The sequence below is a fragment of the Anarhichas minor genome, unplaced genomic scaffold, assembly GCF_050575085.1.
Source record: "Anarhichas minor isolate MPS153535 unplaced genomic scaffold, ASM5057508v1 ptg000024l, whole genome shotgun sequence".
NCBI lineage: Eukaryota > Metazoa > Chordata > Actinopteri > Perciformes > Anarhichadidae > Anarhichas > Anarhichas minor.
In genome coordinates, this window is record NW_027466470.1 from 13,697,963 (window position 1) to 13,725,127 (window position 27,165).

At 41.9% G+C, this 27,165-nt stretch overlaps 1 protein-coding gene across 3 annotated transcripts; it reads right to left on the reverse strand.

Moving 5' to 3' along the window:
* Nucleotides 1-24: 24 nt before the first annotated feature.
* On the reverse strand, nucleotides 25-27,165 carry tcf3a (transcription factor 3a). 3 transcript variants are annotated; one of them, XM_076098558.1, is made up of 20 exons: nucleotides 26,630-27,165; nucleotides 23,281-23,377; nucleotides 22,839-22,911; nucleotides 14,392-14,465; nucleotides 13,478-13,553; nucleotides 12,766-12,806; nucleotides 12,470-12,605; nucleotides 12,008-12,057; nucleotides 10,567-10,666; nucleotides 10,051-10,187; nucleotides 9,758-9,914; nucleotides 9,577-9,635; nucleotides 9,386-9,464; nucleotides 8,205-8,281; nucleotides 7,887-8,060; nucleotides 7,598-7,709; nucleotides 7,374-7,461; nucleotides 3,247-3,473; nucleotides 2,657-2,785; nucleotides 25-2,555 (listed from the first exon to the last, which is right to left on the reverse strand). In XM_076098558.1, exons 2-19 carry the CDS (start codon nucleotides 23,332-23,334, stop codon nucleotides 2,664-2,666), a joined length of 1,836 nt encoding a protein of 611 aa, XP_075954673.1. In that variant the 5' UTR covers nucleotides 23,335-23,377; nucleotides 26,630-27,165; the 3' UTR covers nucleotides 25-2,555; nucleotides 2,657-2,663. The 3 variants fall into 3 exon arrangements, with proteins under 3 accessions (XP_075954673.1, XP_075954672.1, XP_075954674.1); XM_076098557.1 differs by lacking the exon at nucleotides 3,247-3,473 and adding an exon at nucleotides 6,125-6,363 and having other exon boundaries at nucleotides 26,630-27,164; XM_076098559.1 differs by lacking the exons at nucleotides 25-2,555; nucleotides 2,657-2,785 and adding an exon at nucleotides 6,125-6,363 and having other exon boundaries at nucleotides 3,314-3,473.

Here is a 27,165-nt window from a genome sequence, read left to right on the forward strand (position 1 = left end):
AAAAAAGACATTGGATAAACGTGGTGTTTGTTATTAAAAATGGCACATTTATTGCTACATTACTGTTATATACACAACAGTTCTCTATATCTACTTTATATATAAAAAATAGGAAACTGGAGGCACTTTGAGGACATAGCCTACATAGATGTTGTCCCCAAACATGAGTGAAGACAGAGAGATTTGTAGCAGGTCATCTGTTGTAGAGGACAAAAAGGGTCTGTTAACAAAGGATATCAGGTGCATTTTTGATCCTTGGATACTGCAGACATATCTTTCATGTAAAGAAATAAAAGTACAAGTCTTTAGTAGAGATTTTTCATATCACAACAACACCACGTTTTTTTTTCTGCAGAAAGGTTAGAGTGACTTGACAAAGAAAATAAGGGTTGGGGCTAGTCCGAGGGGCAAGATTTGGGATAAAATGACAGGTAGAAAACCAAATACTGTTACATATCAGTACCAGCTTATAATGATAAAGCTGATATATCACAGCTGTACATACATATCAATGCACATGCCAGTCAAGGACAAAATTATACTTAACAAAATCAGTACATAAAAGATGAAACATATTAAGTAGTTTTCAGCGTCAAAGTTGAAGACCGGGTTATTAGTCATCTTACATTTAATGACACACACACTGAAGCAGTCAGCGTGTGCGATTCTTCATTTAGATGTTCTGAGACACTGTCAGATGTTACTGAAGTATATATGTTTTTATACATCTGTAATATAAAAAGGTACAACCTATAAATCATCAAATGCAACATCATCCACCATGTAGCAGAGAAGTATTCAGGCACTGGTGAGTAACCATTATCAAAACTCCCAAAGTCAGGAAAATGACTAAGGCCACCCTATTTGATTCATTTTATGCTTCATATCATTATGAAACAGTGAATTGTGTTGCAGATTGTGCAGACCTCCCCCTCTGCCCCCTTTCCCCAAACTAATCAACAAGCTCCTCGGAGAGCTGGACATCCGAGGAGAGCGGAGGGGGAGTGTGCCGAAGAAAAATATTGTGTTTCATTTAAGAAAAAAAAAACTGTCGCAAACACCAGAACAATCCAATTACAACTGGCATGACAGGTTTGTTTTCAAACATGCATTTTAAAAAAAAAAAAGAAAAAAAGAGAGAGAGCAATATCACAACATGTGATGTTACAGCCAGATAAGTTTGTCATTTCTAACATTTCTAAGCACCTGGCACAAAAGAAAACACCTCACTTTGTTCCTGGAATCTAAATTGAGAGTCGTCTTACATTTAAACAACGTAAACAAAAAAAAGAAAGAGCATTCCAAAAATGATAAAAACAGAACTCGTACAACTATCTTACAAAGTAAAAAAAACAAACCAATAAAAAACAATGATAAATCAATTCTACAAAAGGAAGATCCTTACAACAGGCTTTGCAATTGTTCAAAAGAAGGGGATAAAAACAAAAAAAACACCAAATGCTCAACACAGCAACAACCAAAACAAGTCCGAGTGAATTCTCTACAGGGTAGCAGGAACACTCATGATCCCTTTCAATGCTCAATTATTTCTCTCTTCTAGCAAAATGTGATTTACCAGAATACAGATTGCTCAGAGACTTAAGTTTAGTAAGCTCACCATGCTGTAACAGAGTCTTTAGGTATGATGTGAACCGGGGCAGGCTGAGAGTGACTTCATGATGCTGGGCAGTGAGAATGACATCTATACGCTGGAGTCCAACCTGTCGGGCGGTGCAGGAGCACATTTGACTCAACGTCACTGTGGCTCCTGGATTCGGAGCGAGTCTTTGCTTGTGTCTCTCTCCAGCAGTTGCCACAGTTAAAAAAAAGGAACAAAGGAATAACTCACATGTGAGTCAGTGACTGTGGCTCCTTTTTTGAGCCAAACCAAGAAATAAAATTTAAAAAACGACATCCAGAAATACCAGCATACCACAAAGAAAGGAGTCTCTGATGTCTCCAGACCTACCTCTGCGATTCAGTCATTACGTAAGAAGATAATAACGATGGCTATCTTATCTTAATGAAACACTATGCATTGGGCCTCATTTGGGCACATGTTTAAACAGGTTTTGTTCAATCATAAGATATAAACCCGGGTGTCCCTCTTTGCCTGTGAAGAATGTAAGACCTGCTTTTCAGATGGGAATGCCAATAATCATCCAACAATACAAATCCTAACTCTGCTTACACAAGCAGTTGATCCAAAGGGTTTCATTTGATCCAAACAAGTTTTGCTCCCAACATGTAAAGCAATTTTTCAAAATGTCTTACAAAAACATGATCATAAGAATGTCCTTATGTCCAATTTTCCACTGTCTCCAAACCGGTGTCCTCGGTTCAAAGTGTTGTCTTGTTAAGATTAATACATTTTCCCTCTTCCTGTAAGAGTGTGCTTGTTACTTTTGTATTCATAGTCAGGAATGTGGCCACCTGCTTTGTCAGTAATGAGGTGTGTGCGTGTGTGCTTTCCAAAAGTTGATTAACACACACTGAGATGCATGACAATGATAGATTAAGGCCACGTGTTCTAAGGGCTGTACAATCAACAGGAACTGGAAGGGAAAGGAGAAAAGAGAATGAACGTTTTTTTCCACAGAATACAAAACAAGCTATTGTTCATGATGTTATTGCAGCACAAACTCTGTAGACTGACCTGAGAATCACATATGTCCATCTCCAAGACCAGGGTGACCCCCGCCAAGCTGCATCTGGGGGTCAATGCCTGACACTTTCTCCTCCTCTCTCCTCTTGAGGCAGGCGGCCTTTGGGTTCAAATTACGCTCTTTGAAGAAAGGACCAAACACGCAAGTTAAAACCAGTAAGGGAAGAGGACTAGGAATTCTTGAGATTGTATCATTATGCTTCCCCCTTAGAGATCTTTTAAGACATTAAAGCAGAGTTTTGAACATAAAAAAAAAAGGTCAACAGCAGACGGGGAGAACAGAAAATGGGAAAAGCAAGACAAGAAAATGAAAAGAAAGACGAGAATTGCAGACGTTTGGCAGAAAAGCAGGGATATACTTCCTCAAATAGTCTCCCCTTCTTCTCCATTTTTCTAAATTTTTTTTCAAAGTGATACGAGCAAACAGCAAAGAGAAAGCCAAAGTGAATGCCACACAGTAAGTACGATCAAAATCAAAGAGGAGATGTCCCTGTGGGTGAATGACTGGCAACTTGTCCAGCTATGATAAGAGATGGTTGGTTGTCTATGTGGATCAGACCTTCCTGTATTGGCTGACCTACCTCGCACCTGCTTCTCCAGGCCCATTATGACCTGGACAGCCTGCTGCAGGATGATAAGCTTGGTCTGGGCCTTGTCACTCTGCATGTGGACCTGAACCATCCTGCCCAGATCTCTGAAGGCTTCGTTAATGTCACGCACACGCACCCTCTCCCTAGTGTTGTTAGCGTGGCGCCGCTCACGCTCCCTCAGCTCCTTCTCCTCGGCAGTCAGGTTCTCATCGGCAACACTGCAGCCAGGAGGAGAAGTGGGGGTTGGAGGGGCTGGTTAACAAACCCAAATGACATCCCTGGCTGAACCTGGGCTAGACGTTCTCCCTCTACCCGCAGTTATACAGTCTTAAGCCTATGATATGACTTTTAACTTGTTTATTGAAGTTTTCCTACACAGAATCCTGGTTTAGTTGTTACATTTTTTGTTTTGTTTCTTTATGCATGATGCTAATTTTCAAGCTCTACACCCAAGATGAGAACAGTGGAGTTGCTGAAGAAGATCCCAGTCGAGTAGGGCTGTGTAGGAGAGCGAGCGGAGGGAACAGTCTTTTCGCAGATCTACAGATATAAATAATAAATAATACATACTTTGCAAACATGAATGAACGTAATGTCAATCAAGTGTCGTGGGTTGAGCGAGCGCGACACCAAACGATCTCAAACCAAGACACGACGGTCAACCCGAGCGGCCCGGGTCTAATTAATCTGTCCTGAAATCTAACCAACCAACATTTCAATTTGGTCATTGAGGTCCAGGATGGAAGTTGAGGGGATTTGGTGACTGTCCAGCAGAATGAGAGAAGTTATGAGGAGGGAGAGAGAAAGGGAGAGAGAGAGGAAGCAACACCCTCTGCCAACATAGAAAGAGCCACAGTAGAGAGACACAGAGACGAGAGACTGAGGGCATCATGTTAAATACATCAGCAGTAGATGTATTTATCGGAATGGGAGGAAGAGGAGGTCCCTGTGGATATCTGTAAAAAGAAAATGACAGAGGACAGGGGAGTGATAAAGAAGTGAAAAGGTTTGTCTCAAAAAAAAAAAAAAAAAAAAAAAAAAAAAAAAAAGGTGAATGCTTTAAAGGCTGTGACATGCAGCACAGAGACAGACACTGCAACAAAGCTGAAGACAGGTTAATGCACAAGACTACCGACAGCCCTGCGTTCATGCTAACCGGGGTGCCAGTGAACAGACAGGTACACTATGTGTGAAAGGTTTAAAAAAACAAAAAAAACGTGAAATTATGAATTTGCTTAATGAGGCAACAGTGGAGAAAGCAAATGAGCACATAAAGATGCGTTACTACAGTCAGAGGGTAAGGCGGAGAGACACATAAGCATTTTCACAGTGGAAACAGACGGCCAATTATGAGACATGGCAACACATACTGCATCAGGACAAACAGCAGTCCTGTATGTGTTACCAGAGGACGAGAACCTTAGAAGATGAACAGGACAATGGGCATGTCTTAAAAACAGTCACACAGCCTAATTTCCTTATGCTATGCCCTCACTTTAGTGAGACGTTTTATGGACTTTGACTCGCTGGTGTTAAGCGGGGACACCGGGCCTCATTCACAAACTGTACGCACCATTCTGTGCTTAAACTGTGAGTACCAACGCTTTACGCTCAAATCCAGGATTCATCATGACGTCGTTCTTACTCTGCCGACAAATTTAGAACCGTCTCAGACCGACGAAGGCCCGGCCGGCTGTCTGCATCTCATACCAACACCACATTCATTAAAAAAAGGCTCCAATAGACTTTATTTAAAACCCTTAGTTTACCAATGCATTGGCCAAATGTATTAACCAACCATGAAACTGACGCCCTTTCATCCTGATCAATTATTGTCATAATTCAAATATATTGTATATTTCTAAGCTCTATTGAGGTTTCAGAATGAAGGTTTGAAGGTTTGACTCACAGGAATCGGAAACAACGCAGCGACCGCTGGAATCCAATTCTACAAATAGTATAATACTAATAAGATTAGTTTAGCCTGATCTTTATCTGCAACTGTGCCAAATACAGAATTACAAGTATGAACAGACGTGCAACAAAAAAAAGAAGACGCTTCACAGCATTGAAACGTTGATTTATAATTGGAATGTCAACGTTATGATTAAAGCGTCAAAGTATTTGGTTCAGCACTTATGTACCAATTATGAACAAATTACATCTTGGTGAAAGTCACTTTCACCCTCGTTTCTTTGACATATTCCACTTATGGATAATGACAAATCAGATGGTCCTTGTCCTCCTCCACCTGTTCCCTTATTTTTCTTCATAAACTTTAATATTAAACCATTTATTATTGTTCTTTACCGGAGCCCCACACTCTGTCTCTCAGGGGACACAACATTCAACACCTGCCATCTCAAGTGCCTTTATTGTTTTTATCTCCGTCAGTCCCGTGGAAACGCTTTGTAAAGGTGTGCCTTTTCTGCCTTCCACGTCAACACATTATATCGATGTCTATAGTAGTTTGTATTTTTTTAATCTTTGCTTCTCTCTTTTACAACATCACTTCCTCCACGATAATCCTCCAGACTAACATATTTCATTATTTAGAGAAATGAGGATGTGGCAGTATGCTGATTGCGGGCACGCGCCTGGCAGGTGAGCACACGTCATGAATCCGATGGTAATTTTACGCGTGCACTCGTTTTCTTCACCGCGTGAGAACATTTCTACGCATATATTAGTGAATGAGGCCCAATGTGTTTACCAACACAAGTGGAGTCAAATGAAGTACCACAAGGAATTTCAAAAAAGGTTTGAAATAAGGACATGAAAGGAGCTGGGAAGTGAAGCCGTGTGGGAGTTTGATTCTGTAAAGGAGGCCCTTCCCCTCCTCTTCCTTCCTCCCTGGACACCCACTGACCTCGAACTTGCTGCTCCAGGTTGAGTATAACGTTAACGGCCTGTTGCAGTACGATCAATTTGGTCTGCGGTTTCTCGTGGCTCAGATGGAGCTGACACATGCGGCCCAGCTCCTTAAAAGCCTCGTTGATGTCCCGCACACGTAGTCGCTCGCGGGTGTTGTTTGCCATCCTCCTCACTTTCTCCCGCTCAGCCTTAACCTCCACTGGTAGATCTTCATCGTCTTCCTCATCATCCAGACTAGCAAAGAGCCAATGGCAGATGAGGCGGAAATGAAACAAAAGTATGCGTACAGTTCACTGATGATAAGTTTCCAATTATGGTGTGAAATATGTTTTCCTAGTAACGTCAACTCCACATGTAGAGGGATACAACTCTGGAGTAATTTCATGACAATCACACACGCTGCTACAAAGGTTGGTAACATTAGGGTTTGGTCTTGGCAATTTGTCAGTTTTTGACCAAATAGCACCAGGAACAATGGAGAAGGTAACTTCGTTAACAATGAAACTCGCTAACAAACAATAGCATGTAAGATAATGTGATCGACAACTGTAGCAGTGTTTTTTTTTGTCATTTAATTACTTTCAGGTTGAAGTCCCGTTGCATGAAGAGTTGATCTTGTTTAAACTTAAAAATCTTTTGTCTGTACCGTTGCCTGCTAGATTAGTGCATTTTCTGTTCATGAACCTTTATATCTGATACAGATGTTGTTACGCCTGTAAGGATGTCAGATTTAGAAAAGGAGTTATCTTTTCACTCTGCCACAACTCTTCTTGGATGTAGATTCAGATTTCTGGTCTCTGATAGTCATATTTGGTTATGTTGTTTCCTCTTTAATTTACACTTTTTAATGTAAAAGACAGCTCCAGCTAGTATGTTAATGAATCTTTTAACAATCCAGATAAAGCAGATTTAGTAATATACATATATACATATACATATATAAATAAAACTGGTCAGTCTCTCTTACCATGCAAGAGAAGACTGGGGCGCAACTGAAGTCCTTTGAAAATGAATTATTGCCCGTTTTGATTTTGTTGACTTAAATAAGAGATTTACTATAAAGAATCCTATCTAGAAAGGTTGAAAGACCATTTTCTTGACACATATTATACTTAAACCACAGCAGCATGTTATGCCATGAAATCTCATGCAGTGATAAAGGAGTATAAGTCTTGTGTGGAAAAAAAGGTTTTGGACAACTTGTTCCCAGGCGGGCCTTCATCTCTTTTTTCTCATCCTCTGACCTGTCGGTGATTGAGCAGTTTTCATCGTCCTCCTTGTCCTCTCGTTTGATATCAGAACCACTGGAGCGCTTCAGGCTACCAGACAGGCCTGCACCGGGAGTTCAGAAACAATGATACCAGATAAGATAACGTATAGAACCCAACAAATATTAATTAACCTCCAATGTTGGCAAAGTACTACCGTCCCTTCTGACACGAGAGTAGAAAACAACAGATAGACTCACCTGTGAAACCTTCAGGCTGAGAGCCTGGCGGGACAGATGTGGGGCCGTGGTGACCGTGCATAAGTCCCCCACTAGAGGGCAGACCAGCAGAGTCCTCATGGAGACCAGACATCTTCAGGACAACAATTAAACAGCGTTTCAATGACCTTGCAAGAAGTTTGAGGTACTAGCAGAAGAGCAACAAAACAGGTATACCGCTCTCACACTTTAATTTAATTTAATTTGAAATACCACATTTAATTTTGTCATTTGTGGATAGATTTTCTGTGCCGCTATTAATTAATCTCACCAGTCCAGGCAGGCGACTGGCCAATCCAAGTGCTGCACTGGTGAAGCCTGGAGGTAACCCTAAGCCAGACGAGAGCAGATTGTGCATCTCAGCCAGGCCTGGCACTCCTTGTCCGCTGGCATGACGCTGTAGAACATTGATGGCTTCGTCCAAACGGTCCTCCATTTTGCTCGGCTACAGAGAATGAAGAATACGGACGATGAGACGGCAGAAGGCCACGCACGAAGGACTGTAGCATCCTGTATTTGCCTCTGTGATTTAATTCAACAATCTTTTGTTGCATCTCTCACATGACAAAGAAAAGACATGTTGACTCACCATGGACTGAATTCCACCCTCAAAGTTGGGTGAAGGTGTGGCCTGGCCAGAGGACCGAGTCCACTGTGATGCAGAGCCTAGAAAGAAAAAAAAAAAAAAGATCACATGGTTTTGCTGAGTACATTTGCCCCTCATTGCCCGATACGGACGTGTTAACACATAAGCAATACCCCACGCTCAGTGTTGGATGTTTGATGATACTCTATTTATCTAAAAACGGACATTGTCCCCGTGTTCACAGGGAGATGAGCGCTGGATCGGTCAACAGGAACCACGCCTGAAAATAAGCTTTTCATGTCTCACTAAAAACACACTACAGAGTAGATGATTGATGCAACTAAGGCTCAAGCTCGTCGCATCATGTTGGTCAAATGCTAAAACAAAAACAACCCTTTATATTAATTGTCGTATACACACACACACGATGGGTTAAATGCAGACGTCAATACTATCCGATAGTATTAACTATAAACATTATGAAACACTAGATGACAGCAATTGTTTTTGTTTTGCAACATGTGAAACTAATGTGATGGAGCTATGAAACAAGTAATATGAAACATACATTTGTCATCCACACATGGCTTAAATATGAATCAAATCCATCATTTCAATGAAAAGTGTTTTTCATTTCGACGATCATCTTTTCCCACATTGGTTCTTCTCTCACCTCGTGCCAGCAGCAGTATTTGACGAGTGGGACGAGGTCACTGATGGACTCAATGCAGAGACAAATGGGGAAGTGTGACCCCACCCCATTTTACATGTTTACTGTATTTTCATTTCTTCTCTCATAAGTTATATTTGGATGTTGTGTATGTATGTTGGTTAAGCTTTGGATGGTGTACCATGATTTACACGACAGTGCACTTGTGAGCTATTTCCAGAACTGCTGCAAAGTTTAAAAATCGGAAGAGATTTCAACAAAAATATGGACATAACACCAACACAAGTATCTTTTAATCTTGAAAAGATCCCTCAATACACAGAGATGAAGAACTTTAACACAAAGCTTTACTTCCACCTTTAACCCAATAGATGGAGCTGCATTGTCACTCAGAACCATCCAGGCTTCTTTACAATGACAACAATTCATTTTTAAAGATCATACACAACAGGAAGGACCCTGTGTTGAATCAACAAAACAGCTCAGGAAAACCGGAGTAGAGCTGTTCCCTCACCTGAAACCGCCTGGGGAGAGCCAGAGGGAGTAGACGGAGACGGAGGGAAGGTGTTACTGTGTGGGTCTGAAGGGTAGATCTGGACAGAGGAAGAATGTTTTTAATTACAAGCAACATATTCCCTGACATTCATTATGTTATAGAAATATGATAATATATAACACTTCTTCTGTTGATTTGTTATTACTTACAGATGCCAGGGCTTTCCCAATCTCGTCACCTGAGCTTCCAGGTGCTGCTCCTCGATTGGCTTTTAGGAAACAAAAAAGCATTTCAATTGAGGATCCTATGCTCAATAAATACGTGAGAATGTTGCATGAAAACATAAAGAGCACTTTTCACAAAGAAAAGAGCAAGCATTAAAGGGTTTACCCATAATAGGGTCAGCCATAGGGGGTGTGTGGCTGGGGACTCCGAAGCTGCTGGGGCCAGAGTGGGGGCCAGAGTGGAAGCTAGAGGGATGAGTCCCGTTCACCTCACTGCCGTGCATGGGGTAGTTCTGGGGCGAGAGGGGCAGTGGCTGCCGTTTCTGGGAAGCGAAGACGCAAAAATGATTTGCAAAAAAACCAGACGGAAGCCCTCAACGATGCATTAGTCAAAAAGTGTCGAAGAACTTGTGAAGCCTTCATAGAAACACAAGACCAAAGTGAGAAGGCCCAACTCACCAGTCTGTCTTGGGGGTTGAGGGCAGTGAAGGGAACATGCTGGCTCAGATGGGGGGAGTTGCCCAGCATGGCAGAATAACCAGGCTGAACCATCGACCTGGCAGAGCCCCATGGATCAGAGGGCGGGTGGAGGCCTTCTGTAAGGGGGCATCCAGCCGGGGGGGGGGGGGGGAAGAGAGGAGGATAACCAGCCACAGGAGATGAGAAGACAATAAAGGCCACATATGAGACATGTCACATTACCGTGATGACTTCATTCAACTGTAATGCACTATTCAGCACCCAGGCACCATAGGGTGTTCACTAGCATACGGCTACAGCACCTAAGTTCATCCAGACTTCCCTAAGGATATTGTGGGGGGACCTAATGTCACATCCGTGGCTGTAAAGGAATATAATTATCTTTCTTTGTGTCCGATACATCTACCCCCATTAACAAAAAGTGTCAGACGAAACTTCTCAACCCAACACAATGAACAAGGGGAGGCTCTGAAGGCAGGTCTTGTTTTGACTGACCTTGCACATAGAATGGTGGTGGGAAGACGTTTCCTGCCTTGGAGACCGGGTAGCCAGCATTGTCCCTGTTGAAATCCTCTCCTGAGGCAGATGCATAAACCTACAAAGGACGCACAGAAGAAAATAAGCGTGAAACTGGTCAGCTCAATAGTTGTAACCTTTCTCACAAACCACTATAATACTAGAAGCAAACTATATGGTGGAACTTACTCGTTGCATGAACGACATGCAGCAGATACTATATATGTCATATTACTTTTGAGATACTCGTAGGAAAGTTCCTTGGGAGCTTCCTGGAACGACCACCAATTGATTTCCCCATAAAATACTATCTGTACCTGAGTTAAGTTTTCAAACTAAAAAAAAAAAAGCATTAAATCCCTAATTAAACACAGCACTTCAAAAGTATGTGTTCCTTACTAGGATAGAATCCATTTTTACGATCTGGTTTTACTACTTAATTCAATAAACAGGCTGTTGCAACATTTCTGCAGACTGGAGCGCTGAGCATTATGTATCGAATATGCAGTGTCAGTGAATTTATTGGGCTCCGTCTCCCATGTCTGTAGGGCTTTTGCATTATATTCTGTTGAACAGAAACACACTGAGAATGGTTTACAGATACATAATTCACACTCTTTAGCACAGCGAGATGAGACCACACAATGGGAGATGCAGTCAGATTTAGTGCATGGTATAATGGGTGGTAAGGAACCAATGCTCTGTACCACAATAACATTCTCAATCAACACTATTCGACGAAAAGCAAGTATCCAAACTGCATCTGCAATACTCAAATCCAAATGGACTGAAGTTTTCTTCTGTAATTTGATTAAACAGAGAGAAAAGGAGAGAAAAAAAGAGGGGAGAGGAGAAGAGGGAACGAAGAGATGCACTCCTAATTACTGAACCATCTGCCGAATGCTGGATGGCAGCCAACTCCACTGGCAGCTGGGAAAGAGGGATGGGGGAGGGAGAGAGAGAGAAAGAAAGGGGAGGGAGGCGGAGGGAAGGAGAGGGAGGGTGTGGGCTAGAGGAGGGGGGGAGGGGGTGACGAAGAAACAGGAAGAAAAAGAGTGTCCAGAGAGTGGGAGGGAAAAAATGAGGTGGAGTACGAAGCCCAGTATACATTTCCTTCAGTGATCCACAGTGGTCATAAAGTAAAGGGCCTACAAATACAACGCACTATAAATACATGCTGCAAATGAGTGACTGGGTTAATGAGTGGCTTTTTTTCCCTCGCTTTTCCGTTTTTCATTTCGGTGGCGTAGATGCACAGCTGTAAGAGCTGGATGTCCTGTACAGCAGCCAAGGAGAGGCTTAAGATGCCGAATGGTATGTGGAAAGGGGCGTAAAACATGACAACATGAGCTGCCATGGACCGACTGCAAGAGCTGAGATATAGTTCAGGGCTGCAACGTTTCCTGATGCTAGTACTCACCGAGGACGGCAGGCCAGGGGGCACCTTCCTGATCTTTTTGGGCTGTGGTCCTGAGGGGAGGACGAAGGAGGGAAATCACATAAGCATTCACACACACAAAAAGCTGTAACTTAAGTGACTTCACAACCACCAATGTGAGGATTCATTCATATAGCGCCCTTCCTTCTGAAGCCCCGCTAAGCCAATCCAACCATCTGTCTTGTGACCGCTCATTAATGCGTAGCGAAAAGGTATTCTAGTCCGATGTTATTCAATAACTTTCCTCGTTGAGAACTCGGTGATTTCACTCTCTTAAACTAAGCAGAAGTGAGATTTCTCAAACACTTTAGAAAACCTCAGCAGGAGAAGTGGGGATATACACAGAGCTATAAATATAAATCAGAACAAAGAACACGCTTTCTGAAATGATATCTTAGGACCATGTTCAACAACCGTGCGTGAAACTATCCTTCACAATCTTACCAATGGGCTCCTGTGAGGGTCTCCTGCGAGAGTTGCTTCCCTCATAGGAGGAATAAAACTGGGAGTTGGACTTCAGGCCAGACGGGGAGAGGGCATCGGGACTGGGCATGGGCATCTCACTGGGCATAAAGCCCGGCTAGAGACGGTGCAAAAAAAAGCACAAGCTTCTGTAGTAAGTAAAGTAAATCATTGTGGCAGGAAATTCAGAATGATACAGGAAGAGAAAACCGAGTAAGCGACAGAGTCTCCCCTAAAGAGCATGAGGAGAGAAGGGGTGATACGTCCGACTGGTTTACCTGTGCTGCAAATGACGAGTATGGTCCTCGCTCAGCCTTCCCTGTTAGGACAACGGAATATAAAATCAGGTCATGATCGTGAATATTGGGCTTTTATGTCAGTATTAAATCTCAATCTGGTCATTCCCCTTTCTCCATTTGGGGGGCCTCCCATCTGCTGTGAGAGTGTATTATGATGATGTGTGGTATTTATGGCCCTGGACAGCAAAACAACAACAAATTGGCCCATTATAAATGGTTCAGGGGCAATTGTGCCAAACCTCTGTCCCCTCCCCTGACAGTTAAACAGAGGAGAGCTATAGGCTACCATAGTCCCAAGGGACAGCCTTGTTTGTGCATGGGTGCCCTTTACCCCCCGCCCTGAACACACAAACTGCAACAACACACGAAAAAAGAAACCCTCCTCCACATCCTCCCTGATTACTCTGCTCCCTTCATCCACTGCCACCTAAGCAGAAATATGGCTTGCACTAAAGTGGTACATTAGTGTCCAACCTAGGAACGACTGCCCTCTCAAACAAACACCTCATTGTGTTGGTTCAGTCACTCCATTGATACAAACTTGTGCATTTCAATCAGCATGTTCTGCTGTCATTAAGTCCTACTATTAGAAACACTAGATTCTCTTTGGTTTTTATTTAAATAAAAAAAAAAGACTTTGTGAAAGTTGTGGTTTCTATGCTTCAGCAGCTTAGTTCAATTAAAAGCTTACCAACAATCCCTGATCCATACATGGGGGCAGAGGCAATGCCCTCTTGCTCATTGTAAAGGCCTTGTTCTGCATAACCCTGTGGGAAAGACAACAGAGACATTAGGGATGTAAAAATAGATACAAATAAATTAAGCCCCAAAGAAACTGTTGTGTGTTCATGTGAATAGAAAAAAAAAAAGATTATGCAACTGGGCTCTGAGACTGTGCACTATCCTAGTGTTAGGGCAGGACTGACACTGATGAAAGGGTGAATATGGGATTCTTCAGAAACTACAGGATTACTATAGAAACCCACAAATATACCAATAGTTCTTATTGGATCTAATGAAGAATGTGGGTTTTTGTGGGTCAGAATGTGCATTTATTTGCATAAGGTATAAAAATAAAGCAACTCAATTAATCCAGTTTAACCAATGTTGAACTCAGAATATCTGGTAATTTGATTGGTTTAGAGATGAGATCATAACCCTTCTGAGTTGCTGCTCCAACAAATGCAAACCCGTTTCATATCAGTAAGAGTCTGGACGGTAACATTCAGGCTTTTTGAGCTTCATAATATTGCGTAATGTGTGATGAACCATTATTTCATGATTCAGTGTGAATATGTTTACGCTGTTGTTCATAGATCACGAGTCAAATGTCTCCCTATGTGGGTAACATATCTTAATTTCTAGTTACTGGTCAAAGCAGTAAAGTGTTTTAAACTAAGAGAGTAGAACTTTTTACCCACGACCAAACTGGTGCTGTATCGGTGGTCCAAATGTTATAAACGAATATCATAAATTGTGTTTGTGTGTGAGAGCGGTATAAATTACAAGATCACCCGAACTTGCACAACGCAAGTTCGGATGATCATGTAATTTATACACGTTTCACTCAATAGCATGACATCTACGAGCTCATATAAGACGTACCCTTCCTTGGTTGAAAGATGGACCGTTCTGTTCTCCTGGCCCCCAGGGGCCGGACCCACTCCTGTCATCCATACCTGTAAGACAAAGAACTGGGTTAGGCCTATTAACCCACGAAAAAAGGCACACGTTCTTAACAAGGACTCACGCTTAAGCTTTGCAAAACTCAGTCCAACTTCAGAGAATGATGAAGTTGACCTGCTTTGATTCAGTTTTTTTCCCCCGGCTGCTCAAAGTAACCTCGATTGAAGAGCCTCACTTCACAGCTCGCACAGAGACGACATAGTGACAGCGCTGTCACATAGCGTGGATATGAGCTGTAGGAAGTTTGAATAATTAACACCCGGTATGAGGTTCCCAGAATCATCCTCGACATTCTTCATTCTCCCACTCCACTCCTTTACATTTTCCATGGCAACAGTCATTCGTCCCCCATCCACTCTGTCGCATGAAGCCAACACCTTTGTGTTAACACAGGACGCACGCTGAAGCTCTCAATCGTACATCGTGGACACGCGTTGTCCCCGATCCAAAGCGCTACAGCTTTCAGGAAAGATGAACGTGTTTAAAAAAAAAAAAAAAGGAGTGATTTTAAAGATTGGTGAAGCAGAAATTCCTGCCCGGCCCCTTTCTCTCAATCTCCTCTCGTACTGCAACACAGCATCTCTGGGGGAAAGCTGAAGCTTAATTGCGTACTGATTTGCATAATTGTGCATATTAATGAAGCCCGGGCCTATGAATATTCATATTTTTGTTTTGTTGTCTAATTAAAAAGGGGAGATGGGAGAGGGGAGGGGGGGGTAGCGGAGGGCTAGAATCATGACAGGATCAGCAGTAGAGCAGACTGATGGGTCCACAGTGCTGAGAGCAGCTAGACTGCCGTGACAACTCTGATCTACACACACGACACCGGCAGAATAAGAGATGAAGGAGACAATGTCTCGTCCTCTCTCTATGGCTGTCACTCTCCACGTCAATCAAAGACCAGGAAGAAAATGCACGAACCGTTTCTTTCTGCTTTAAATCAGCAGCTCCAGACAAGAAAAGGCTCCAATTAAATTTTTAATGTTTGAGACCGCGTTACAGTTGTGTTATCAATACTACATTTAAGTGAGCTAGTTGCAGTGTCACACAAAGTATTGCCAGACAAGTTGAACAAGCGGTCATTTTTGGGGCAACATTCTATCTTCCACACACACCTACATTCTCACCATGCATTCAGAACCAAGTAGGCATCAGTACAGTCAAGATGCAAAGCTAATTATCGAGACATTTTTACCCTCTTTAGAAGAACTGAGGCACCAGAAACACAAACTGTCACCTTTCATTCCACAAATAGCACGGCGCATACAGCACTTTACAGAAAACTAACACACAAGCCCTCTCGTATAAGAATACCCTTTTCAAGGCACTCGAGTGTAGGGTGAACAGGTGTTAAAGTTAGACATGACTTTGGGCTCAAATTTAATTGAATCAATGAATTGTGTGAGGAAATAATGGGAGGATTAATGTGAATATTCACACCTGAAGGAGTGGAATTATGGGATAAAGACGAGGGGAAGTAAGATACACCAAGAGGAGTCAGTGGAGAGCAATTTAAATTAATGTAAATTATTTCTAATAAACCGATCTGATAAGCAGATGAACAAAACTGAGCGAACTGCCTTTAATCAATTGGAAATTTCATATCATGACATTAACCTCACAAAAGAATGATTACAGAGGAGGTTCTATCACTGCGGTCACTGTATTGTGTGTTTTTTTATTAATGTGCCGGAATAATATTACCTCTATACACAAATCTATTGTGGATTGAACCATGAGAGTAAAACAATAGAAATACCATGCACATATACATATATATGCGTGTATGAAAGTGATGGGGGGGGGGGGAAGAGAAGGCGGCTGGTAGGGAGGGAAAGACAACGAGAGGTTCTTACCTCACTGATGATGAGGGAGGGAGAGACTGACTGAGCCGATGTCATTGATTATGGAGTATGTACTCAGATATCTGACTTAAGTAAAGTACAAATACCACTTTCTTTCTTTCTATAATATATATATATATATATATATATATATATATATATAAATAAAATCAAGAAAATGTACTTTACGGTTCTCTAGATGACATTCGGGGCATTAATATAGCAGCAATAAACCATTATCTATGTTAAGACACAGTGGAGGATAGTATGGAGTCGCTCTCCTGTGTGTGTGTTGTAATCCGAGCTTCTCTACGTTTTGTTTACATAGCCGGGCTGCCCCACACGTGCCTTTTAGTGCCTGTGCTTGTACAGCGGTAACAGCTGATAATGCCGTTGTGACCGGCAGCGTCATAGCAGACGCGTAGCACCCCCCCCCCTTCAGTTCCCTCTCAGCTTAACACCGTTAGCTCCGTCAGCTCATTGCTGTTGTTTGCGCTGTTAGCACCATTAGCTGTGAGCCGCCCGCACAGCGTCGCCATGTTGAGGCAATAGAAACCCTCTGAATTTTGAATGTAGCACCGTTAATGCATAAGAGTTAAAGTATTCACTGTGGAGCCAAATGGGCTCTTTAGTGGTTACATTATTATATATAATATTAGATTATCATCATCAGTGATACAGTAACATGTAAGAAGCATATAAATAGTGTAGCTGGTTGCAATGGAGCTAATTTCTATATGTTTGGGTGGTTTAACTTACTATGTAACAATACATTGTATTTGATTTACTTATAAATAAATGTAGTGAAGAAAAAAATAGCATCACAATTGTACTGAAGTACAATCGCTGCAGCTCAGATGCCTCCAGTGATCGGCAGAGAGGCCCGTTCTGTTTACCGTACATCAGATAGGTTGAAACACGTAACTGCCGGCAAAGCATTCATGTGAAAATGGTATAGTTGACTTGTTTTGGTCAATTAGTTATCTTATCGATGTGGTCCCGATAAAACTAGGCTTGCCTGGTCTTCTCCTCCAAATTCCAATGCGTAAGACTCTTTAAATTGTTTTCCTGAGCCTTGCTTGTGTCATTTCAGGGTTACTGTGGCTCAGTGTCGTCCTCCAATCAGAGGATCGGCTCCGCTAGTCCATGTCGATGTGTCCTGGGGCACACACACACCGCAGGCTGTGCCTATGAATGTGAGCGTGTTCTGATGGGCAGGTGGTGGTGGTGCAAGGGATCATAAAACTCAGGGATCAGATCAGCACAAAAGAAAAAAAGGGAGCAAATATAAAACTTTTAGAGATCCCTGATCACTCCCCCCCCCGCTGATACTAATTGCCGATCATTGATGATCCATATTGGCAGATACAGATCCCTTTGTTTGATTATAGCAGCTGGTCCACAAGGCTCCAGGCTTTTTTGCCACCGTTCCAAAAAATATTTCAACCGCTCTGAAGTCAGTAAACCATCAAAAATTCAACATGTTTTACTTTCACTTCGTTAAAGTCATTTATAGTGTTTTTCATAAAAGGCACACAACTCCGATGATTAGGAAATAAAAGATTGTATTATACATAATGATGTATTATAAGCCGTTTTATAGATTTTCACTGAATAGAGCCTGAACGCATCATAATGTACCTGAGCGGAACCTTCCTTCATTAGCCACTTCACCAGCTCTCCTTTGGTCAATTTAAACACAGACTGGTTGTTTACAATGTAACATTATCAGAGATCCGCAAACACAAAGCACAAACACCGATGTCCCGATCGCATATTCTACTGAATATCGGTGGATAACGATGTCACTAAAACTTTATTTCACACTGTGATGGTTAAGGTAAACTGTGTAAGTAATCAGCGGTTCACATGTGTGCCGAAGCGTGAGGGGCGATCCGTTGCACCACTAGCAGCAGCAGCATCAGTGTATGAATGAGTGTATGAACGGTGGTGACTGGGTGAATGACATGTAGTGTTAAAGTGCTTTGAGTGGTTGGAAGACTAGAGAAGCGATACCATTTCAGGTGGTTGGATAAATATGTCTCCATACGCTGGTAGAAAAGTGAATACTTTTGAGAGTATAGACATCTATACATTATCATCATTTGTTGACTTTCATGTTGTGAACAGGCACAATGTTTTTGTCAGAACTGGGATTAGATGTGTTTTTCTTCTTCTTCTTCCTCCTCACTATTACCAGCAGGGTTTCCTTGATTCAGACACATTTTGTTGTCTCAGTTGGTACTACAGTTAGTAGTTGTGTTTTTTCGTTACTTTTTCTTTAGATTCCTGTGTCATTTTTACGATTTTCATTAGCGACACCAGAAGTGCCAAAAACCATTAGAAAACCATGAGTAGCGCACCACTCAGACAGTCCACCGGGACGGGAGGAATAAAAATGAAAGAATAGGGTGAGTAACATCAGACAAGTTCACCAGTGAACCCCAATGCACTTCTCCTCCCAGCACGAAACGCCCCTTTGAGCATGGCTAGTCTTTAATTACACAGGAAGAGATACTGGAAACAGACAGCCAGCCTGAGTCACGGGCTTCATGAGTTAAACTCCGGCACATACGTTGACCAAACTTGCAGACGTGCCTCAGCTTTTACGTGAACGGAGCCCCGGGCACCTAAAACTGAGTATTCCATTTTGTCTACACACCTCCTTCCTTCCTCTGCACACATGAGTCACACAGACACAAAGCATGATGTCAGGTCAACTCTTAAGAGCGTGAACACTGTTAATGAAATACTGAACAATAACACAGGCCTGGCTGTTTTAACCTGGGAGTCACTGACACACACACACACACACACACACACACACACACACACACACACACACACACACACACACACACACACACACACACACACACACACACACACACACACACACACACACACACACACACACACACACACACACACACACACACACACACACACACACACACACACACACACACACACACACACACACACACACACACACACACACACACACACACACACTAGAAATAGGAATGCACCATTACCAATACCGGGCCGATACCGACTCAAATACCTGGATCGGATATCGTAACAATGGGGCAAATATATTTAATTCACTTTTGTTGAATGTTTTTTTACTGGAATTTAAATTCCCGTGTAAGTTTTGACCATTTTCTTGCCGCTTTGAAATTGATGTAGTGTAACAATTTATTATTTTAGTGAACTTGTATCCGAGTATTTAATTGTTGCATTTTGTTTTAAAAAGTTAGAAAAGCGATGTTTAAGTCAAGCCCACACAGTGAGGCACACGGTCTATTAATAGAACACCGGTATCAAATCAGTGGAACTGTAAATGACTTAAACATCCTTTAGTCTTTGTGATTCTACAACACATCTATTTGAAAAAAAAAACATGCAAATTTCAAACTCTTCCCCTTCTGCATTTCAGCCCTACCTAAGTTTAAAAATACTTTATAGGATTCTCAGTTTCCAGTCACCAAAAAACGAAAGTGCAGTGAAATGACTTTGACTGACTAGTGACGGGGATTGAACAGGCACTCATGACCAGAGCAGAGATATTATCATCCCCCCAAGACTCTACAAAGGAGGCTCCCCATAGCCACACATGTTAAACCTCGCCATGACCCAAACCTTCACCAGACTGGGCCAAAGAAAGGGATCCGACTGACTCTATAAGGACAACACGTGGCAGCTGCTCCACAAAAAGCAGGAATACAGAGACTGAGTCAGGTTCTTTGAAACACATCTTAGTGTGGCTTTAGGTAACCAGAAAAACATTTACCAACATTACTACATAGAAACGGGCATTTTGCTTCAAAACTGTTCTTTTAGCCACGACGATATTCAGCAGTACTGCTCCAACATATCCCGCTGCAAAGCATATTAAACAAAAAGTATGGCCTTGTGCAAGATACATTGCTTTTTTACATTTGGGGAAATATGCTTTCTTTCTGAGAGTGCGCACAGATTTAAGAATAGGTCTCTGTAGAGGGTTTGTGGTACCAAACCTGGCAACCTCACTGTGACCATAAGACTTCAGATAGCACTGCGTCCAGCATGCAACTACTCCTAAAACCACAAATGGTTGTTTTTATATTTCTGTTTTTATACAAATGAGATAAAACATTGAATCTAATGTAATAAGTGAGCTTCAGAGATGTTGGTAGGCATATTTTTGACCTTTAGAAAGAGCTGGTCTTGATGCTTTGTAGTGAACATTCAGACATGAGGGCCACACACTAACCCTCTGTCAGCCTGGAAGGTGTTAGAAATTCCCCATTTGCTCCTTCACAGAGAACAGTAGGGCTGTAGTCACCCAAAGACAATCTCAGTTGACTGAAATTCTACCTACTTTTTAACCGATGGATTGATCAATGAGGAGAATAAACTATTATGTTAGTTACCATTTAGATTAACAAAATGGCCACAGTGGACAGTGCACTCTACCTGGTAGCCTAAAGGAATTATAAACAATACACGTGCCTGCCCACATTACAAGGAACAGTGTGTAACATTTAGGGAGGTGTATTTGTAGATATTGAATAGAATATTCAAAACTATGTTTAAATCAGTGTATTTACACAAGCACAGCACGCACGATCGGCCTAAAGATATTTTTTGTAAACTTCTCTGCCGGCTGAGACAAAGCAGCCAGCAGAGCAGAGGACGGATGTCTGCGTTCTTTATAACGTTCACTCAGAAATATGATTTATCTTATTGATATTTTACATTTGTTTCCAGTGAAATATTAATGACTTTATATAGTGACTTTGGGGGGGCTGAGGAGTATGGAGTTGGTTGCAACGTGCCACAAATCACTAGATGCCACTAAAATGTACACACTGTTCCTTTAATATCGTTTCTGTAAATAGAACCATCTAAGCCGTCGTAGCGCCTGCAGTTATATTATAGTATCACACTCACACACACATCTCTTCTGCCCCCAAAATATAATGGATTTAGAGGCGCTCATCTTCTTAAACCTAACAATGAGAATTGGGTCGGACAATAGCATATCGACCGACCCATTGACCAGAATGTGGCAGCTCTTAAGAACAGCCACTCAATTAGTAACAATAATTAAGATAGTAATGAGTTTTCACAGCAGTGGAAAAAGAAGTATCAAACTTCTAAAGAAACGTTTTGGACCACTGCAGCATTCCACTGTACTTCTCTACTGTTCTTCCACATGCTCATTATGTCCCCAGATATCATTGTTTAATACTCTGGAATATGCTGAAGCGGCAGGTGGACAACTGTAGAAATGCTTTTCACGTTTCCATAAACCTCATGAAACTTTGTTCCTGCTGTGAAAACTTATCTTTTTGGGAATCCACTGTCAATAGCATGAGTTTAAGCAGACCATAGTAGCTATTTGCATTTCTTTAACAGCTAGCGAGGGTGTGTGTGTTTGATCCTAAAATGATTTTGAGAGGAGCATAATTTTAAGCCTGAGGGAGAATGCTATGAGCAGCCGTTGGATTGATAACATCAATGTGTCTCTTTTGTAAGTACACACCTTGCTCCAACAAAAGAACATGTAAGTGGCCCTCAAATGAATGGAAGAAATAGAGCCCCCTAAACCCCACCCAGCTAACGCTCGTCTTGTCTTTCATCTTAGCTTCAATATCCTGTTTCATTTCTATTACCAACCGAAAGACCCACTGCACTTCTACAGATGCGAGGATGACAGAAGACGGTTCGTACAGGGAAGGTGGATGTGCTACAGTAGGAATAGCGAATGACAGGTAGCCATTTTTAAAAGTTAACCACTTTTTGTGTATGACAGCAATACAAAAGGGCCCCAGAAACATTAAAAAAGTAAAGGAAACCGGTATTCATATTGAGTATTTCCGAAGCTGTTTGCATACATGTCTCAAAACTGATGGGCTAACTGATGGGCTAAGCTAATGATGAGGATGGGGCATGGCTCCAAGTGAAAATGAGTTATGTGAAGAGGATAAGAAGGGTGCGAGATTGCAGGACAAGGGAAAGCACTTCTTCACAGAGTAAGCAGAGAAGATTAATTGGGCTGTTTCCCATCAACTCCCGCCCCCTGTCTCTATCCATCAGTGATTGAATGGCAATAGCTGAGAAGGTGAGGAAAGGACACCTGCAAGGCGAGGATGAGAGAGTGCTGAGGAGATGACGCTTGATCTACATAAGATAAAATAAAGGGGCAATTTTCCTGAGGTTTCTTCCAATAATCTGTGATCTGAAACACAATTGATGAGAACAGGAACAGTTTCCTTTTCTATTACCATTCAAAACACCACGAATGAGTGAAGGGTGGAGTAGTGCTTTACTTTCAGGGGATGTACTAGGGAGCATTACAAACTAGCACGAAGCTTTAGGGGAGAGAAAGGAAAGGGATTTCTTTTTAATGACGTTTATTTTTCTCTAATCAAGATAATCAAATCCAGAAGAATAGAGCATTTCATTTATTCTGGAGGCAAAAGAAACGTAAATCGTTTTATTTAAAAAGAGAGAAATCTGTTTTCGTCTTACCTGAACCTCCAAACTGACTGCTGGCGAGAGTAGTCGGACGGTTTTTGCCGTTAGAAACTGGAGGCTCAAACATCTGAAAAGAGGAATGAAACAGTTAACTGCAGTCCATGTAAGACTTTGAATTACCACCTAATCAACCTTCACACAAGTAAAGATGATACAACTCAGCAAACTATCCTATCCTGTATCCCATCGTATTCAGCCAGCAGTGACAACAGGCATGAAGCAATCTACACTTTCAGCTTTCACTGAGTGACCGCTAACATTTAAGTGAGACAACAACAACAGTCTCATAAACAAAATGGCATGCTGCAATCGCTGAAAAGCCTCTGATATTTATTCACATTTCAACATACTTGACAACTGTTGAAGAATCATAAAAGTGAAAGCATAGAATGAAATGTACAGGATGCACATTCAATTCAATGTTCAGAGATCTTACCGCGCTAAAATCCAGTAAGTCGTTGAGCTCCTTGTCCGTTTCCACTGCAGCCATTCTCTGCTGCTGTTAACTCGGCCGTTTCAGTCTCAGCAAGCGACTACAAGCAGAGGTAAGGAGAATATGAGTATATCTTCACTTACAAATACGTGGTTCAGAAGATATAGTTTAACTGGAGCCTCGTTTTAACATATCTGAGTGAGTGCGCGAATTGTTGCCTCTTCCATTGTCAAGTTGTTTCTAGCGGCGTTGTTGATTGCCCATCGCTCAACAATAAAGCTGATGAACAAAATGTTGTCACAACCAACAGGAATGGTGGCAAAAGTTATGAGAATAAGAAAAGAGATCTTTTTAATAAACAACTCCAGACAGTGTCCAAACCTATATCCATTGTCAAGTCAATCTAATAATGATTTCTCCCAGATAATGATTCACATGACTCGAAAGTATTCACTTTGCTCAATATGAATATGAGAAGTAACGAGGATAAGGCTTCTACTTCCTACATCCACCAGGGGGGGGGGGCACGCTATTATTCCAACGCTTTGCGACGATTCCCGTGTCCAGCGACGTGTTACCAGCCCTACACGAACAACTGGTTTTGGGTAAAGACAGGAGGAAAGGAATCATTTTACTAATAAAGTTGTGGTATGGCCGCACATGGCCGGTGCATGTTTGTGTCAGGCATGGTAGTGTGCTTGAGAAGGGGGCTAAAACACTCATCTAGAACGAGATCATCTTTATTTAAAATGAAACGTTGGTGGTGTAGATGTAGCCTTCTTGTGCGACCATCAAGCTATTGAACAAGTACTAAGAAATCCACTTAGTTCTAAGAGTTTCCCGCATCTAACATGTGTGACCACGGTTCAGCCACAGGCCACAGTGCATTCGTTGTTAGTCGGGTCCAGGACTCGGGCAGCTTCCTCTACCTCAAATACCAACATGCTCGGTAACAGCTCTTAAGAAAACAGTAGAGCAATAACAGGACGTAATTCTCAAATAACTAATGTATGGTCTGGCCAGCCGGTATCAAATGCAAATTCAGGCCATGTGTGTTAAACATCTAAATAAGTATAATTTCTACACACGGTGAGCCAACCAGCCGACGCTTTGCGATACAAAAGCACCGCGGTAAATACCATCTGTGCAAAACCATAATGTTATGAGTGCTCAGAGGTGTTGTAAAGCACCTGTAGAGCACGTAAACAACTAAGTAAGTGACGTTGAGTTAGTGTTGTTGGGGGTTGACTTGTGGCCACTGTTCCTTTAAGTTAGTGAGGACTTCTGAGAATAGAGTATGTTATCATTGTTTTTTTTTTTTTTTACTTTGCCACTTTAAAAAGGATTTGAAACTGTGTACCTCTTTTAATTGCCCTAAAAACTGTCTCACGATGTTTTTCTACATCTGCAAATATTGATACAACATATTCACCTCATGAGTGCCGGCAAATATTGTCTGAATATTACTAAGACTGCAAAATGATATGCATTGTCAAACAAAAAGCATTGGAAAACTGTGTTGCCAATAGAGAACGTTGTGGTGCAGAGATCTGTCACCAACACCAACAAGACGTAACAACTACTATAACTTCAAACATTTATACAAAATTGAATTAGCAATTTGGCAGTCAACCAACAAAAGCTGACCACTGTGAGATTCTCCAAATGTATATTTAGTCCAACATTTTGTTTTGTTGCAATTAGTTAGTCCAGTCAAGAAAGGGACAAAAAGCTAAAATAACAAATACTACAACATTCATACAGTATTTTAACCAATGTGGGTGGGGTTTTAGATATTTATGAGTAATGACCTCATGAAGGCTACAATATGCAAATGCTCCTGGGATAATTTCACTTCTACCACTAAAATAACTGAGTATCATTTTCAGGGCATGATTGAAGATTCACTTTAAATCTAAAATGATGCACTAGACACAGAAACGTCCAATTATCTTAAGTAAGTTTAGCTGTTCATGGCAACTAACTTTATACCTATGTTATATGTATTAAAGTGCAACTTTTACCAGTGATACTCCTGGAAATATTGGGAGTAATGTCACTACTTTGTTTATAATCAAGTAAAACTGTGATAACACACCAAAAAAGGTGAAATAACATCTACATCGGACTCTGAAGGCACGAAAAGGATGCAACCACTGAATCAAGACTAATGGGGAAAAAACTAATAAAATAATGTAACATGTAATACTTTCTGAAAGAGAAACGACTAATGAGAAACGTGTTATTACATAAAAACAAGCGCAAATACTTTGGCACTACATAATGTGGTGATTCCTGTCTTCCACTGGGCTGAGGTCAAAATGGGGGATAAGTGTTAGCCCCTCCTAACAAATGGAAGTTGCATACGCTTGTCTTGAGCACCCCCACCTCCGGCCTTCCCATTTGGCGAAAAAGTTTTAAGGCACAAATACCCCCCATAACATCTCATACCTGGCGTGAAAAGGGAGATTTGAGAGTTTTAGTGTGTCGTCGGTGGGTTTAAACCCTGCGGGACGTTTAAAAAAAGGCCTTAAAACCTGTTGCCTGCTCCCCACGTCGAGCAGCAGAATGGGGCACTAATGAACACAAAGACTCGGGCCACCAAAGTTTCAGCTGAAAGGCCGGAACCCGACAAAATGAGAATAAAAGTCGAGAATTCTTGAAATAATTGTTCAAAAACGTGTTTTGAATGAAGCAAGATGGAGTAAATAAGGCTTTAGCTGCGTTCTTGTTGCGTGTTAAAGTGGTGTGCTGTTGGTGGAGGGAGGGTAAAAAAAATAAAAAGAATACCCCCAGAGTTACACTTATAACTAGGATTTCATTATATTCACACAATGTTGCGTTTTAAACCTACGAGTACAGTGACCTGCGCTGCATTAGTGAAACTCTCACATATTGGTACCAGGTGGAGAATACTGCCATTTTAGCTACAACCGGGAATGTTGCACCGTTAGATGAAACAAATCGATGTTAACGCTTCATGGCTAACGTTAATACGCTTGTGTCTAGAAAACCCGACATACTATAGAAAGATGAATCCTGGGGGAGCCGATTGAGTCCGACGATATGCTAATGTGTAGTAACAGCTACCGTTATGGCCCACTGAAGTGAACAAAGACGTCTTTTCCACCACATATAACCCGCCGATAGTCCGAATTGTAAGAACGCCGCGAGCTCGCTCAGGCCGAAGGGACGAAAATCCAAGACCCCGCTTTTCCCGGCTGAGGCACTCGGTTACAACTTGAAACGATGCGCTTAAAAACTTGATCATTACTCCGGTAACAACGCGACAGGCGACTTCTGTTTGACATGCATACGTTTCTCGTGAATGTATAGTTAGACACATATTTACCTGGAATCAATTTTCTGGCATCCAACAGGGAGAAATCGACGGCTGCAGTAGAGAGAAAAACAAAGTTGTGGATCGGATCCTTCCCCCCGTGGTCCGGACTGTGGGCTCGATGAAAACGAGGAAAGACAATATGAACCACTCCTCCCGTCGACTCGTCTGCTTCTTGTTTTCGTCACGAAACTGAAAACACGTTTCTAACCATAACGCTGAAGCCGCTCTGTTTCCTTATTGTTGGAGAAAATGTAACAATTTCATTTTCCAAGTAGACATTTTAACAGCCTCCACATTGTCGGTTCCAATGAAGTGAATATCACTCCGCAGCTCAGCCTACGGGGGGACATGGACGCTGAAACATCAGCGATGTCCAATCTCGACTCAAACGAACACGCCAAACGAAGCAGGCTTCAGTAATCCTCGTACAACCGGGCCAGTTATCTCAAATACCATAAAATACCTCTGTTTTGTGGGTGTAAACACGACACAAAATGACCGTACTTAGCAATTCGCGGGGACCTATGTCGACTGGCGGATGAGGA